Genomic DNA, 18,461 nt, shown 5'->3' on the forward strand with positions numbered 1-18,461 from the left:
ATTCATACCGATTCCCGCCAATTGATTTGATTCGCGAGCCATGATGCTGGCAAAAGAGTTTTCACATCATTCGTAGCCGACCTTGACTGTGTTACGTGCATCATATGCATCCGATCCCATATTATGCTGAAACTGTGATCTACACTCAACACAGTTCCACAACAATATAACAAATAAATAAATAAACAATACCGATTTTCCCTAGCGATCTCGCGACTCCATTTGTGAACCTTATACCATTCGTGTTAACCATTCGCGATTCGTGAACCTTATAGTGATCCTAAATCGACGCTCCAAAGGCAATCCTAGCAGATCCACAACCAAATGATTCGAGTGCATTGATTGTCATGCGTGAATCGTGTCGTCACACTGGACACAACTCGCTACGCGGCGCGGATGACTCGGCGAGCGCGGCTCGTGCCGGTCATACGTATGTGACGGATGCACGATGTACATCCAGGGGACGATCCAACGATACGTTTCGCCTATAATGATCCTGAACCTATGCACCCTTCAGGCGAACGGGATGATGGTATTATTATAAAAGCGGCTGCAAGTTGTGTGGCTTAGTCAGTCTTCCGGTACCGTTCGTGCGAGATACTGCCAGAGGTCCTGACGAGTTATCCCGAGTCCCGGCGCGATCTTCATCGTATATTTATCAGACCCACCTAGACTCTCGGATCGCGATCGTTCATAACAAAACGGATCATTGCAGTCGCACCGCGAAATCCCGCGAATCCACGAATTTGATGCGTGCTTCATATAACTGAACAATCCAGGTTGTTGAGTCCGCGATCCTAAATAAACTCCATAGGCATTCAAAGGCTTGGATACTTCTAAATTATAGGGATCCCAGTTTGCACAAGCGAAATTTTATATGGATGATCGCATTCGCAGTTACATCGGCACATTAGCCGAGACTGGTGTATGTCGATTCGCCTGTAAGATGTTTTCGCGTTCTTCAGCAATAGACATGAACGAGTTCTACAATGTAGACTACTGCTCGCTCTTCCCAAACTATATAAGCCCATCCGACAAGATTCTGAGCGTTTACACCGACTGTAGCATACCGAAGCGACGAGCAACTGCATTGAAACTACGCTTCAGACTACGCCAGTGTTCAAGCGATTCTTGAAATGACTGGCATCTTATGTATTATAACCCTGACTCCTTTTGTAAATGAGGTAAGTGTAAATGTTGGTTACTGGTTGATTCCTAAAACGCTTATAATTACAATACGTTATTAGAATTGTATTTACTCAAATTATGCTCGAAATCAGAGTTCATAAAGACACACCCGAAGATTCGCGAGCCATGATTATGATGCACGCATCACAATTACCAACATATCATTCCGATACAGTTTATTGAAACTGCAATCTTTCCTTAATCCACAGTCCGATTCATAGACGAGCCGGCATCCCGCGATTCATGATTGCGATCCCGAATTTATCTCAAAGTGAAGCAAGATTCCATGACTGTGATTCGTTTATCATATAGCTTTTCTTGCTCCAGTAAGTTGAATCTGAGATTTCCTCCATAGGCATAACGCGGATCGTAATATGAATATACATAGTCAATCAAGCAGATACAAGAATTGCAATTAACGATTGTGGTTCATGGACTCGTAATTCGATTTAGTTGTTCAATCATTGAGTCCAAATCTATGATGATGTTCCATATGCAATTAAAATAGAAGCTAAGATCCTGCCTATACCCACCGCGATTCAAGGCCGATCCACAACAATACCGATTAACTAGCGATCTTGGTCCAGGATTGTGATTCGTATATCATATGACTCGAATATGGATAGATGGTGTTCATGTAATTAAGCAATCGTTAAGTATAGAGAAAAAGATTTAATTATCATGGCAAAGGAGTCAAGGATTTAATTTGCACTCGTCGATGCGGCATCTATTTATTGTGACTTCAGCCTGGATACAACGTGTTATCGCGGCGCGGATGACGCGGCGAGCGCGGCACGCGCCGGCCATACCTTTGAGAGCGCACGAGTATCTATTAAAGTAACAAAGTTGTTCTTAATAAAATTATACTCAGAGTCACACACTTGCACACCAGATGATTCGCGAATCATGGTGGTGCATCATATAACGATCCTAACTAAATCTACGCTCCACTGGCAATCCTAGCAGATCCACAACCAAATGATTCGCGAGCCATGATCCTGTCAAAAGAGTTTCCCATCGTTAGTAGCCGACCATGAGTGTGTTACATGCTTCATAGGACTCCTATAAATAAACGCATAGTTTAGAGAAAAAGATTGGATAATCAATGCAACGGAAACAAGGATTTAATTCGCTCGCGTCGATGCGGCACCTATCCATCGTGGCGTCACACTAGACAAATCGTTTTCGCGGCGCGGATGACTCGGCGAGCTCGACGTGTGCCGACCAAAGTATGTAAGCGCACAAGTCCGTGGCATCGGTTTCCTAGACTAGAGTAAGGGGATCAATATATTTTTATACATTTTAAGTTGTTTTTAATTAAATCATACTCAAAGTTATTTTGCACACCAGATGATTCGCGAATCATGGTTGTGATGCGTGCATCATATAACGATCCTAACTAAATCCACGCTCCAAAGACAATCCTAGCAGATCCACAACCAAATGATTCGAGTGCATTGATTGTCATGACACAACTCGCTACGCGGCGCGGATGACTCGGCGACCGTGGCGCGTGCCGGCGATAGACATTCAGGGGATTCATACCGATTCCCGCCAATTGATTCGCGGGCCATGATGCTGACAAAAGAGTTTTCACATCATTCGTAGCCGACCTTGACTGTGTTACGTGCATCATATGCATCCGATCCCATATTATGCTGAAACTGTGATCTTGACTACACTCAACACGCGATCTTACACCGATCCACAACAATATAACAAATAAATAAATAAACAATACCGATTTTCCCTAGCGATCTCGCGACTCCATTTGTGAACCTTATACCATTCGTGTTAACCATTCGCGATTCGTGAACCTTATAGTGATCCTAAATCGACGCTCCAAAAGCAATCCTAGCAGATCCATAACCAAATGTGCATTGAGTGTGCATTGTTTGTCATGCGTGACTCGTGACGTCACACTAGACACAACTCGCTACGCGGCGCGGATGACTCGGCGAGCGCGGCTCGTGCCGGCGATAGACATCCACGGGATTCATACGACGCCTATGCTTGTGATGCGTGCATCCTATAACGATCCAATCTGCGTTCCCTTCAAGCGATCCAGACCATGACAGTCATGAATCGCGGGATGACGACTCATGTATAGACCGTTAGGAGTGTAGATTAAGAATAGAATGGAGTTTCGATAAACTGAAATTATGTTCACAGCTCAATCATGGTTCGTGAATCATCTGCTGTGCAGAATGATTTCCAGCAAAATTTGAGTAAAAACAACTCTTATAATGTATTGTAATTATAAGCGATTAAGGAAATATAGTATTGCAGTTATGCCGACTGCGATTTATATAGGGAAGAAATAAAACTATGGATTCCATTCGCAGTTACGTTGGCACTCTTGTCGAGACTGTGTGTCGGCTAGCGCGTAGGATGTTTGTGCGTTATACAGCCGCAGACACGAGCGCGTATCTCATAGAAGACTACCGCTCGCTCTACCCGAACTATGTGAGACGGTCAGATAGGCAACTGAGAGTCTGTACCGAATACCGAAGCCGAAGCGATGATCAACTCTATTGGAACTGAGTTACAGAGCCTGCCACTAGACAAATGATCATACAATGCCACCCACACCGTGATCCATATGAGCTCGCACTGACTAAAGGAATAATGATTTAATAGTACGACAAAAAAAAAACATATGTAACACAAGTTGATTTTGGAATACAATCCTAATCAACAAAGTGTTAAATATGTTTTTTTTTGTCATTTTTAGGAGAGTCAACTTTTCATGACTTTTAGAGTAAATGATCTGCATGTAGTCAATCGGTTAGGTCTTGGTGTATTCAGCAACGCTACAATCGCAAGCTCGAATGATGACAATAATCTGTAACTCAGTTCCAATACAGTTGGTCGTCGATTTGTCCTCGGTACAGTGTCGCTGTCAGGTGTATCGGCAGTGAGCAGACGCTCAGTTGCCTGTCTGACCGTCTCACATAGTTCGGGTAGAGCGAGCGGTAGTCTTCTATGAAATACGCGCTTGTGTCTGCGGCTGTATAACGCACAAACATCCTACGCGGTAGCCGACACACAGTCTCGACAAGAGTGCATATGTAACTGCGAATGGAATCCATAGTTTTATTTCTCCCTTATATAAATCGCAGTCGGCATAACTGCAATACTATATTTCCAGTATAGCTTATAAAAACAATACATTATATGAGTTGTTTTTACTCAAAATATGCTCGAAAATCAGTTCATGTATTGAAAGAGGAATTTCCGCCACTTGTGAACTCGACACTAAGTTCGGATGTACTCCTTAAGCATCCAGAGGATTCATACGAAATGATTCGCGATGTATATTGCTTGAATTGCAATCCATGATTGTGGAATCGCTTTGTTCCGATCCAGTTAGTTTGGTGTCATCATTGATCCCAAACCAAGTCTACGCTTCATGGAAATCCACACCAAATGATTCGCGAGCCATGATGCTACCAAAAGAGCCTTGATTGTGTTACGTGCATAATATGACTCCGATCCAATTTGTTGGAACTGTGATCCTGCCTATACAGTTTCTTCCTTACACTACATTTCGAGCTACTCACAAACGAGCCGGCATCCCGCGATTCATGATTGCGATCCCGAACTCATCTCAATGAATATACACTTAATAGCCCCCATCAAGCAGATTTATAATATTACATGGATTGCCATCGACGATTGTGGTACCCATGCACGAGTCCATAACTCGTAATTCGATTTAGTTGTTCAATCATTGAGTCCAAATCTATGATGATGATCCATATGCATTTAAAATTGAAACTATGATCCTGACTACACTCAACATGATTCAAAGCCGATCCACAACAATACCGATTCCCTAGCGATCTCGCGACTCCATGATTGAGATTTAATATCTTAGAACTCGAATATGGATAAATGGTGTTCATGTAATAAAATAATCGCCGAGTTTAAAGTAAAAAATAAATTATAATCAATGCCACGGACACAAGTATTGAATTCGCACTCGTTGGTGCTTCATCTATCTATCGTTACGTCACACTGGACACACATCGTTATCCGGACGCGGATGACGCGGCGAGCGCCGCGTGCGCCCGCCATGACTATGTGAGCGCACGAGTGCATGGCATCGGTGTCTAGAGTACGGGGATCAATATAAAGATTATTTTAATTTATAAGTTATTACATCATGAAAACCGTCGTGTTCCGTCGTAGGCCTTTCATGTACCAGAGCCGCGGTAACTCGCGCGAACAATCCCGCAGCCCCGGTTCAATAATTACCTTGGATAAGTTCTTTATTTATTTATAGGTATTATACCTATTATATTTATTTTGTTTCAGAAACAGGATACAATGAGATGCGACGTGTGTCTTCAATCACTGAATCCGGGATCTGGTTATGAAGAACATGTTTCTAGGCACTTTACCAGGTAAAAACAATTTTACATTAATTATTGTCTGCCTAGCCTTTTCACAAATGTTTTGAGTTCGCTTTCAGGCTAATGGAGCTGTGTTTTAATGTGCAGCGACTGTCTATCTGACCTCCTCAACACTGTTACCTCCTCAACACTGTTACCAGGGCAACCCAATACCCCTTAGTAAGACTGCGTGTCAGACTGGCAGTGACAGTGCTGAGGAGGTCAGACAGGCAGTCGCTCCTTGTGGCACACTGGTACACAGCTACATCCGGTTAGACTGGAAGCCGACCCCAACATAGTTGGGAAAAAAGCTCGAACGATGAGATTTCACTGAAATTAAGTTTTTTTTATTTACAGATTTGATTGTCTCGTATGTAATCGGCGATTTTCTTCGTTTGAAGTTGCTTTGTCTCATTATAAGACTAAACATTGCAAATCAGTATTTTTCAAGTGTAAACACTGCCCTTATATCAGTCGGTAAGTCAAATATATATTATACTAGCTTTTGCCCGCGACTTCGTTCGCATGGAATAGTGACTTCCGGCATATTTTTGGTTTGACCAATAGATGGCGCTATATGTCCGGAATAAATTTTATTTTTTATTTTTATATATTTTTTTTGAAATAAAAACTATCCTATGTCCTTTCTCAAGTTCCAAATTTCACACAAATCGGTTCAGTAGTTTAGGCGCGAAGAAAAGACAGACAGACAGAGTTACTTTCACATTTATAATATTAGTTAGGATTATTATCTGTAGAGTGTGTCGTACCTAATCACATTAAATTAAATACGTTAATATACTGGTTAATATAATATGTCGATTAGCATAAATACAATTTTCAATGAATAAAAATGTGCGAGAATTAGAACACCATATAAGAGTCAGTTATTACAATCAACGGAAATTCTCCCTTGAAAACTGACAGCTGTCAACTGGTCAAAACATTCGATACTCCTAACTTGATCTCTGCTTTACACATGATGTTGTAAATTATAAAAACGAAAATGATTGAAATGATTTTTGTCCGTTTTTTTTATAATTTCATTTTGTTTTATTTCAGAGTCAAAGACAATTTGAGACATCATTTCAGAAGCCATAGAGTAGGAAAAATAACGTAAGTATAATAAATAGTACCTACTCTTTACAACAGCGGTTTCACTCGCGTCTCGTGGGAACTACTCCGCGCACCTAGATAAACAGTAGTCAGTAGTCTTCTTCGAAAAATAGCCTATCTGACTCTGGAAGTAGTTCCTAAGATCATCGTTTGGCTGCGGCATTGTTCGCGCGAGTTACCGCGGCGCTGGTACATAAAAGGCCTACGACGGAACACGACGGCTTTTAGTCAGTAAGAGTCTGACACTCCCTCACCGCTGCTAACCCACAGCGGGAGAGGTCATTTGATGATTTTTGACGTCGTTAAAAAAAAACATCATCTTTTTCAAACAAACGAACCCTTCAGCTATATAATATTAAATGTAGCTTAAAGTATACTATTTTTAACGAAAACATATTTTTTACTTTAACATCATCTGCCGAGCCTATTTCCAACTATGTTGAGGTCGGCTTCCAGTCTAACCGTATGTGGCTGTGTACCAGTGTGCCACATGAAGCGACAACCTATCTGACCTCCTCAACCCAGTTACCCGGACAACCCAATACCCCTTGGTAGGACTGGTTGTCAGACTTACTGGCTTCTGACTACCCGTAGCGACTGCCAAGGATGTTCAATGACAGCCAAGACCTACAGTTTATCGCGCTTTCAGAAACAAAGTCAATATTTTTATTTTCTTCTTTTTACAGATCTATGAAAAGTTGATGAATGATAAAGAATCTATATGAAGGATTTTAACAAGATATTATACTTAGTCATAATTATGTACCTATTAAGTATTAAAAATAAATATTTTATAAAACGTATTAATCTGTGTTTTATTTATTTAAAATTACAATAACATTGGTATTGAATAATCCAGAATTATCAGGCTTCATCATCAGATCAGTTCGACTGTACCATATTATTGTATTGTCATCAGAACTACATACAGCTGTCAATTTTCATGACGCTACGATCCTCGGAAGATGGTTAAAGTTACTTTAAAATTATGGAAAATCGTCTAAGAAAGTAGCGCGCCATTTTTGTAATGCCAAAAATTTTTGACAGATTGTCTCAAAGAACCCGAACGCATTGTCAGTTCACTCGTAGTTAATCGTTTTGATCATGCCCACCGTAATAATTTGACCGGGGCCCGATTCTCCTAAGTTAATAATGTCAAAATTGAATAGAAATTGAATCGCAATAGCAATTTTAACCATATCGGGCATTCTGCTACTAATATAAGACCAATCGTATTCTAACGACATTCCATTGGTTTGCGATTGCTCTGCCATTTTGGTCTATACGGTAGTTTGCTCTAAAATTATCTTGCAATTGTAAATCATTTGCAGACATAAAATGAGTCATTATTGAATGACAGAAAAGGATAAAAACGTTTAGTTCAAAGAAAAAATAGCGAAATGCCACATACGCTTCAATCGTAATTGAGTCGTGATTGGATCTCAGTCGGATGTCGCTTAAGTAAAATTAGTAGGTAGAATCGGGCTGCATAACTGCATCTACGCTCATCATTCCTTATTCCGTGCTTAGAATCCATTACATAAATATGATTAATACCTACTAAGAAAAAGCTTGTAAAAAGATTGTTAATAAATTGTTGAGCAAATATATCGTTCGATAGGATGTAAGATAATACTTACAGTTATTTTATGACATGTTCTTATGTTATTAAACTGATACTGGAATGGAATATAGATTAGACAATACTGCAGAGAGGCCACAAGATAATTTGCCTAAGATCTATCTATATAAATGATGAGAACGAACCAATTTGAATATCCCTACTAACAATATAAATGTGAAAATAACTCTGTCTGTCTCGCTTTCACGTCTACCGGCCAGTTTCTTCATCAAAAATAAAAGTCAAAGTAATGTCTAAAGTAAAAGTAACGGTCAAATTCGTTTTTTCAAGGCTAAAGTTACAGCAAAACTAATAGAAATTATGAATTTGACCGTTACTTTTACTTTAGACATTACTTTGACTTTTACTTTTGATGAAGAAACTGGCTGTAAGTCACTGAAATGATTTTAGTATTTGGTACAGAGATAGAGTTGACCTTGAGAAAGAACATAGGATAGTTTTTATCCCAGACTTTTGAAGAGTTACCTAGGAAACGCGATATAACTGAACTCGACGCGGGCGAAGCCGGGGGCGGAAGCTAGTAAGGTTATGTATGCCTATGTATGCCGCCTGTTTTCGTGTCGATGAAAAGGCAAAGATGGATGGATGAATGGATTGATTGCCTGAAAGATGAAATTAATGAGAAGGACGATACAACAAAAAATATATATACCTCTTTATTAAGATACATATAGTATTATCATCGGCAAGGATATTGAGCCGTGACCTTCACCTGCGCAGAAGCGATTTATTGGTTTATTGCCATATGTGTACAGTGCGCAAAGCGATCTCTTCCGCCGAGAGCTCATTATCCGTGCCGATAACTCTACCAAGAAATAACGTTATAATGTATGGCCGCATGTTTTCTACCTAACTGAAACTCTGCAATACATATTCAGTGACGCATAGCTGTTGTTACGTTATCACTTCATAATAAATATTTATCCACTTCAGTTATGCCCTTGACGGCCACACGGACAGTCGTGTGCTTTGTAAAAAAAAATAATATTCATTTAACTAGTAAAAATGCAAGAATTTAAGTCCACTGGTGAGTGTGAACTATCAATAATGTTACGTATTGTAATATTTTTGTTAAATTACACTAAATTAATGTTTAGTTTTGTGTTAATTACGTTGTTTTTGTTAATTAAGTGAGCTGTTGTTTGCGTTGTGTTTTAGGTTACTCGTTTGTGGTGTTAATTGTGAATTTTGTAGACTAGATTGTAATATGTAATTCAGGATCAGTTAGGTAGGTACTATATTTATTAATCTATACTTATATTATAAAGAGGAAAACTTTGTTTGTTTGGTCAAAAACTACTGGACCGATTTTAAATATTCTTTCACCGTTAGAAAGCTATTATCTGCGAGTAACATATACCTACTATATTTTGTCCCGGTGCGGGCAGTAGCTCCCACGGGACGCGGGTGAAACCGCGGGAAAACGGCTAGATAAACCTAATATATATTATATCAATGGTTTTAAAAACTGAAAATCTGCAACTTTGTAGTAACATTGCGTTGTGGCTTTTAACTTCATATCACATTTATTTAAACCGACTTATAATAAAGGAGGTTCTCAGATTGACCAGCCGTGTGTGTTTGTGCGCGATTATCTCACGTTTTCCTGAACCGATTTTGACTCGCTTTGCAGCATAGTATTTGTCAGACTTGGAAAGGTTCTAGGTAAGTATAGTTATCGGCACGGATAATGAGCTCTCGGCGGAAGAGTGGGGATCGCTTTGCGCACTGTACACTTAAACCAATAAATCACTTCTGCGCAGGTGAAGGTCAGGGCTCAATATCCTTGCCTATGATTATAGTAGTGTTATTTCTCAGATCCTGTGTAGCCGTTTTCGGATTCCGACAAAAACATACACTTTGGGAAATTAAGTCGCAGATTAAGCTCTAGTTATTTTACCCTTGATAATGATTGTTTTATATTAATTAATCCCTGACAGTCGTTATCGGTACAGAAGCTAGTAAGTCTGACACCAGTCTTAACCAAGGGGTATTGTGTTGCCCGGGTAACTGGGTTGAGGAGGTCAGATAGGGCAGTCGATCCTTGTATAGCACTGGTACTCAGCTGCATCCGGTTAGACTGGAAGCCGACCCCAACATAGTTGGGAAAAGGCTCGGGAGATGATGACCTACCTATCATTATATTAGTTTATCAACAAATGTCAATCATTATCTATCTTATTTACTGTAAACAGAGTAAGAGAACTATTATATAATCTGTGGTAAGTGTAGCAAAATAAGACGAGTTAATACCGGAATTAATTACTGGGGCTCGTCGATTCTGCAAATTTTACTTAAGTGACATACGATTGATATCCAACTGAGATTCAATCACTACTCAATTACGATTGAAGCGTATGTGGCATTCCGCTATTTTTTCTTTTAAATAAACGTGTTTATTTAAAGTCCAACAGTGGACTGCGATAGGCTGATGATGATGATGATGAAACGTGTTTATCCTTTTCTATGAGTCAATAATGAATCAAATTGTGTGCAATTGATTTACGATTGCAATGTGATTGTAGAGCAGACTACCGTGTAGATCAATGGCAAACCAATGGAATGTGATTGGAAAACGATTGGTCTTATATAGTAGCAGAATTTACGCCTGCTGTTGAGATTCATTTAATATCCAATTGACACATTATTGACTTAGCAGGATTAAGCCCCTGCTCAGACTTTTTTACGCACCGATTTGTTGCGCAGATAAAATTCTATGAAATTCTGTGTGAAGTTGGTATCTTGTGGACCTACTGTAAGCCTCTTTGACTTGACAGTTACCTAGGTACATAATATTAGCAGGTAAGGCAACCTATCTATTCTTTCCTATTTCAGAACACCAACATGTTCGCTACAACCCGCTGAAAGATGAATGGGTGCTGGTGTCTCCTCACCGCTGTCTGCGACCCTGGAGCGGTCAGACGGAAGCTGAACCGGAGGAACAGCCCCCGGATCCGATGAATCCTCTCCTGCCAGGAGCTACCAGGTCTAGTGGACAGGTAAACTAACTCATGAAGATTTTCATCATATGTAATGAAGATGATGATGTAGCTCCAAGCCGATTATCGGCTACGGCAGCTGTTCTCATATAAGGTCAGTCAGCTGCGCAGGACATATTTTAGATAGATATACTTTATTAGGTAGTGGCGACCGGTAACTAGCACTATCTGTCACCCGCGGATGCCTCTCAAACTGAAGGGCAAAATCTACAAATCCGTAATAAGACCTGTCGTCCTGTATGGATCAGAGTGTTGGGCATTGAAAAAGAGGGATGAGAAGAGATTGCATGTAGCAGAAATGAGAATGCTGAGATGGATGTGTGGTGTTACAAGAATGGATAAAGTGAGGAATGATTACATTAGAGGAAGTCTGAAGGTAGCGCCAGTGACAGAAAAGATGAGAAGTAGAAGATTGTCATGGTATGGGCATGTAATGAGGAAAGATGATACGCATGCAACAAAGTGTGTGCTAAGTATAAATGTAGATGGATGGAGGGGAAGAGGAAGACCTAAGAAAAGATGGATGGATTGCCTGAACGATGACAAGAATAGGAAGGGAGTGAGTGTCAGTATGACGAGTGACAGGGGATAATGGAAGAGAATGACATATTGCGCCGACCCCAACTAAAATTGGGAACAGGGCAGGAGGAAGAAAGAATGTAATGATGATGATGTCCTCCAAGCCGATTATCGACTACGGCGGCTGTCCTCAAGTATGGAGATCAGCCAATAGCGCAGAAATATTATAGTGTACAAGCATTTGCTTTGACACAGGTGCACTCACTAAATGTGGGATCAACGCACTACCGCATCTATTAGGTGTGAATGTTTTATCGCATATTGTTCTTCCGCTCGCGGCTTCGCCCGGGTAGAGTTCGGTTATATCGCGTGTCCAAGAGAATTCTTCAGAAGTCCGGGTTAAAAACTATTCTGTGTTCTTTCTCAAGGTCAACTCTATCTCTGTACCAAATTTTATTAAAATCACTAGTTGTTTAGATGTGAAAGCGTAACAGACAGACAGAGTTACTTTCGCATTTATAATGTTAGTAGAGATTTTGGCGTTCCATCAGATATGAACCTTCCCTTACTTTCAAATTTATAATTGTAGTAGTTTTGTTTTATTAGCGGAACACTAAATAATATTGGTACTCTTATTTTTTCAGCGCAACCCGCAATATACGTCAACTTACGTGTTCCCGAATGACTTCCCAGCGTTGTTAGAGAGAGTGCCTGAACCACCGCCATCTGAACATCCGCTGTTCCGATCCTCAGCTGCTAAGGGGACCTGCAGGTAGTGTCAAAATCATCCCCCGAGCCTTTTCCCAACTATATTGGGGTCGGCTTCCAGTCTAACCGGATTCAGCTGAGTACCAGTGCTTTACAAGAAGCGACTGCCTATCTGACCTCTTCAACCCAGTTACACGGGCAACCCAATACCCCTTGGACCTAGACTACCCTAGACCCTAGACCCTAGACTGGTGTCAGACTTACTGGCTTCTGACTACCCGTAACGACTGCCAAGGATGTTCAATGACAGCCGGGACCTACAGTTTAACGTGCCATCCGAAACACAGTCATTAGTGTAGCTTGCATTGCTTTTGTTGACAAAAGTTTTTTTTTTTGTGTTTCAGGGTGATGTGTTTCCATCCAGATTCTACAATGACAATACCCCTGATGACTGTGGATGAGATCCTTGCTGTTATTAATGAGTAAGTTTATCTACTTATACATATTTATTTATTCCTGACTCCAAAAAACTGGCTAAATGCGAGTCGAAAGGTTCCGTAAGATTAACTACATATAAGACGGCCAAAACATTCCAACTTTTGTATGGGACCCAAGACCTAAGAGAGCTTTAAAATGTTTATTATATTCATTGTTGTGTGGGAGTCTTCACCAGGCTCTATCTCAGGAATCGAAAATAATTAGAAATTTTCATAGATGCCTTTTCTTTCGAAACTCACTCTTGACTGATTTTTTTTTCAAGAAACTTTTGTTAAAAAGATGTTCATTTGCATACTTACCTTATTATATGTAATACCTACACATGCACAAACTAACTATCTTATTTTAATACTTAATTTGATTTCAAATCTTTTTAATTATTTTACAGGTGGATAAACCAATTAACAGAGCTAGGACGCAAGTACACCTGGGTACAAATATTTGAGAACAAGGGAGCCATTATGGGATGCTCTAACCCTCATCCGCATTGTCAGATATGGGCCTCTAGTTACCTACCTAATGAGCCCAGAGTTAAGGAGAGGTGAGAAATATCTACATACTGATGATCCATCAACGTACATCGAAGAGCACGTTAATGTCGGTCCTGCTTGTGATCTCTCTCCGGTGGTGTCGGATTGCCGTGAAAATGCTAACGTCATATTATGTCAATTATTTTCAGATGCCAAAAGGAATATTATATTAAGTTCAAGCGACCGATGCTGTTTGATTATGTACAACAAGAATTAATAAATAAGGTAAGTGAAGTGACTCTTAATGTCCCCTTTTGAAGCCAGTAAGTCTGACAACCAGACTTACCAAGTGGTATCGGGTTGCCCGGGTAACTGGGTTGAGGAGGTCAGATAGGTAGTCGCTCCTTGTAAAACCCTGGTAGGTACTCAGCTGCATCCGGTTAGACTGGAAGTCGACCCCAACCTGATTGGAAAAAGGCTAAGCAGATGACGATGACTTTGAAATTCCCCCCAAAATTTTACCCCTCACCTACGCATTTTTTAAATAACGTATAATTGCTGTTTTATATATTTATTTCTCTTTGAATTCCAGGACCGCATAGTAATCCAAAATACAGAATGGGTAGCCCTAGTACCGTACTGGGCAGTGTGGCCATATGAAACGATGGTGTTACCAATTAATGGGAAACCGCAACGTTTGACAGATTTGAATGACAATCAGAAAAGAGGTCTAGCTGAAATAATGAAACTTTTGAACATTAAGTACGATAACTTGTTCAAATGTTCTTTCCCATATAGCATGGGTTTTCATGGTGAGTTCAATTTTTATTTATTTTTGAAATTCATTAATGAAACGTCCGTTTTTTTTAAACTGTAGAGTTATCATGGCAAACTACTTAAAACTATCTTATGGGCCACATTTGCTTGAAATAAAGGAATAAATAAATATAAAAAAAACGTTAATATTGAAACGCGAACGTGAAAATTCATAATTAATTAACAGTTCAGTTTTTTTAAGAAAACGGACGTTTATGTTGTCGGTGAATTAGGCCTTTTTGAACTGAATTTATCCTACTAAGTAATTTAAAGCGCTCCGTGTTGGATCAATTCGATCCCAGAAATGTGTGTGAAGTATTTTTGTAGGGCCAAAATCATTTAATCAGCTAATCCACTGCTCGTAATAACTCCTCCACGCACTTGAGTAGAAAGTAACACATAATATAGCTCTCGTCGATAAACGGACTATCAAACTCTGAAATCTACTGAAATATTTTTTCAAATCGGTCCAATAGTTCTTTAGATTACTGCTTTCAAGCAAACAGACCAACTCTTCACCATTAAACATTTTTTAATTTTCCATAATTTTGCCAGTATTAAGTCAAGCTTCACCTAACCTCTATACTTATAACATACTAGCTTCCGCCCGCGTAGAGTTCGGTTATATCGCGTTTCCAAGAGAATTCTTCAAAAGTCCGGGATAAAAACTATCCTATGTTCTTTCTCAAGATCAACTCTATTTCTGTACCAAATGTTATTAAAATCATTTCAGTGGTTTAGACGTGAATGCGTGACAGACAGACAGACAGAGCTACTTTCGCATTTATAATATTAGTTGGGATTGCAAATCTTTTATTTCTCATTTCAGGTGCCCCAACAGGGCCTTCAAAGACAGCCGGGGACTCGCCCCATTGGCTTCTCCACGCTATATACTTACCACCTCTCTTACGTTCAGCAACTGTCAAGAAATTCATGGTCGGCTACGAAATGTTAGCCCAATCACAACGAGATTTGACTCCCGAACAAGCTGCTCAAAAGTTAAGGGAATGTGACGATGTACATTATAAAAATAGGAAATAGAATTGAAAATAAGGATAGAGACCCATTTTTAGTTATAACATGAACGTTTTCAAATGTTTTTATTGAAAAAAATATATAAACCGTTTTTATATATAAAAAAAAAATGTTTACTGTCATTTGACGTGAAAATTATGGCGGGAAATGTTGACAAACTATTTGTTTGGTTTTGTTTTGTTTATTTGCTTAGCCAAATTCGATAGAGTCAATTTAAAGAGGGTGCTATTTTGTATAAAATAATATATTTACTATTTTTTCAGTTCCTAAATAAAAAATTGTTAGTAAAAAGTAGTTTTATTGTCCAACTCTAGGGCACAAACCTCGTCCCATAGAAAAAGGTAAGTCTCAAAAAGATTATATTTATCTGGCATGCAAGCGCGGTCACTTGAACTTGAGAAGCTGGCTAACGTGCTCGTCCACCTAAGCAATCTACAATATTTTTACCCTTGCATTTTTTTATTTACTACAAGCAAGATTAATTTTTATTTTGGAAATTCTATTTCATTGATTTTTCATTTGTCTTAAACTAAAATCGTGTAAAATGGAACGTTTTAAATCGCGTTCCATTAAAAAATTCGTATCATATTCATCATTATTTCATTATCGCCATTTCTTTTACTCTTTAACACATTTATATCCTTTCTCTTTTTCACGATGCTGACGTTGACATTACTATCAGCTGTCACTGTCATCTGTGACAAAACAATTCAGTTTTCATTTTGTCACGCATAGTTTATTTTTGTTTTGCCTTTCATTTAGTTTGCAAAACATCGCTATTTTCTTTAAAAAATGAGTACAAAAACAGTGGAAACTTCTAAAAAGAAGAACCAGTGCACTATATGCAGCAAAGTTATAATCGGTAGCTCTTTTAAATTCCGATCTCATATGTACCAGCATAAGGCCGTAAATTCACGATTTCAGTGTGAATACTGTTCCAACGAGTACTTCAGGAAAGACGTATACGAAAAACATGTTAGAGCTCACACTGGAAAACGCAAAATGTACATTTGTGACCACTGCGAGCGCGGGTTCGTCGAAAAGCGTAATCTTATACTCCATTTGAAAGTTCATGATGAATATTACGAACCGCACAAGTTTCAGTACAAATGCATCGCTTGCGGCGCCAGTTTTTGCGAAGAAAGACTGCTTAAATACCATATAAGAAAAAAACATTTTAATTTTCAAGAAAACGAGCCGACTTTCGTGCAAAAAGAACTGAATGAGACTTGGGTGGAGCGTGTTCTGGAGTCCGAAGTTTGCGTCGAAATAACTAAAGTGAACAACAATATAATTAACATTAAAAAGAGTTTGAATAGCAAAGAGGTTACACCTAAAGAGAATGATGAAAAATCGAGATTTAAAGAGTACATGTTCTCTGTAATTGCGAGCAAGGAAAAATCTCAATATTCTAAAGCTATATGTGATTATTGTAAAAAAGAGATGCTTAAAAAGAGTTTGCTAGCTCATATAAGAGAGAGACATTTGAGAATTAAGAAGTTTTCCTGTGAACAGTGCAAGCAAGGGTTTAGCCGGCACTATCAATTGGTTGATCATATTTGTGGGAAGTATAAAAGTAGGGTGACAAAGTAGTTTTTAACCGATTTCCCAAAGAGGAGATTGTCAAATAAGATGTTGTATTTTTTGACAAATTAAGAAAAATACTTAATCTACAGTTAGGAAGATAAAGATTTTGGTTGTTTGAATGCATGATTCTGGTTATCTCAGAAACAATGAATCAATTTGAACTTGGACTTCTTTTAACACTGACAATAATGTTATGTGCATGTTCTTGACAAGTAAAGGTTCTACATTAAGTATGATTTGCACTATTTAACTATATTGATAACGTACCCAACCAGCCATGACATTGGTGCTAATTGGTCAAAATCAAATAGGCCTTTGCAGGCTCCTATGAACTGTCACACTAGTTGCATGGTTCCAAAAAGTTGGTCTCATGGAGAAGAGCCGGCAAGAAACTCCATAGACACTCTTTTTTTACACGCTTTTTATTAGCTTCACCTGTATGTTTGTATGTTTGTAGGTTTGTAACCGACTTCTTTGGGCGCGATTTTGACCCACTTTAAACGGCCAGATTTTTAAGAAAGTGATATGTTCACAAACATTCTATTATGTAAAAATCAAATTGGTTATTGTTATAGTTAAATACAGCCCACGTAGATAATTCTGTAGCTTTAAGATTTTTTGGTTGCATGATGTTGACGAATTTAGTTAAGATGTTACTTTTAAATATTGTTAGTTTTATAAATCAGAAATAAAAACATTATTTTTCTTTTATAATAGGGTATTTGAAAGCCTGTGAACATGTTAGTAAATTCTTGAAGTTAAGATTCAAACTAAAAGAACCTTTTTTAAAAAATTATATACATGATATATGTAGTAAATACCTTATTGTATACTCATAGATATTATGTATTTAAGACTCAGTTGCACCATTTAACTGTAATGATAACCAAACCATTACCAACCAGCCGTATACTTGCCGCTCCTCCACAGTGATTTGATAACTGAAAATGGTTCAGTTATCGTTATAGTTAAATAGTATAACTTACCATAAGCATGGAATTAGTGCCTTTATCATTTATAATAAGACATATTGTTAACTAAGGTCTGATACCAGTCTAACCAAGGGTTATTGGGTTGAGGGTGTCAGATAGGGCAGTCGCTCCTTGTAAAGCACTGGTACTCAGCTACATCCGGTTAGACTGGATGCCGACCCCAACATAGTTGGGAAAAAGGCTCGGAGTATGAAGATATTGTTAACTAAGTTTTTCATAAAATAGTACTATATTGTATTGTTAGTATATTCTTGAGTTATTTCAGAAATGTATAGTTTGACAAACCAATTTTTCTGGTGACTTTTCTGAAGTTTTAAATATTTTCATACCTACTGGTTACATTTAAATATAACTCAGATGTAGGTTTAAGACAAACTAGGTAATTTTTTTTATATGAGAGAAGCAAGGTAGAAGGCAAGAAGAAAGGTAGATTTTGGATGCCAACTGCCGACCGCACATATGTCGATAGTCGCCTGACTGCATGCAGTCGCGGC

The 18,461-nt window shown here is 38.8% G+C and overlaps 3 protein-coding genes across 3 annotated transcripts; all 3 read left to right on the plus strand.

Annotated features, from left to right (window-relative positions):
* The first annotated feature begins 436 nt into the window (after nt 1–436).
* Nucleotides 437–7,468, plus strand: LOC135119232 (zinc finger protein 121-like). Its single transcript, XM_064043402.1, has 5 exons — nt 437–1,184; nt 5,509–5,597; nt 5,943–6,062; nt 6,648–6,701; nt 7,388–7,468. Exons 1-5 carry the CDS (start codon nt 1,137–1,139, stop codon nt 7,401–7,403), a joined length of 327 nt encoding a protein of 108 aa, XP_063899472.1. The 5' UTR covers nt 437–1,136; the 3' UTR covers nt 7,404–7,468.
* Nucleotides 7,469–9,269: 1,801 nt separating this feature from the next.
* Galt (Galactose-1-phosphate uridylyltransferase) lies at nt 9,270–15,650 on the plus strand. Its single transcript, XM_049839915.2, has 8 exons — nt 9,270–9,370; nt 11,179–11,342; nt 12,506–12,633; nt 12,974–13,051; nt 13,456–13,608; nt 13,747–13,822; nt 14,130–14,349; nt 15,183–15,650. Exons 1-8 carry the CDS (start codon nt 9,349–9,351, stop codon nt 15,392–15,394), a joined length of 1,053 nt encoding a protein of 350 aa, XP_049695872.2. The 5' UTR covers nt 9,270–9,348; the 3' UTR covers nt 15,395–15,650.
* A 530-nt stretch (nt 15,651–16,180) lies between these two features.
* On the plus strand, nt 16,181–16,981 carry LOC135119192 (zinc finger protein 62-like). Its single transcript, XM_064043178.1, has one exon. The coding sequence runs from the start codon at nt 16,181–16,183 to the stop codon at nt 16,979–16,981; it is 801 nt and encodes a 266-aa protein (XP_063899248.1).
* The last annotated feature ends 1,480 nt before the right edge of the window (nt 16,982–18,461 follow it).

The sequence above is a fragment of the Helicoverpa armigera genome, chromosome 31 (assembly GCF_030705265.1).
Source record: "Helicoverpa armigera isolate CAAS_96S chromosome 31, ASM3070526v1, whole genome shotgun sequence".
Taxonomy (NCBI): Eukaryota; Metazoa; Arthropoda; class Insecta; order Lepidoptera; family Noctuidae; genus Helicoverpa; species Helicoverpa armigera.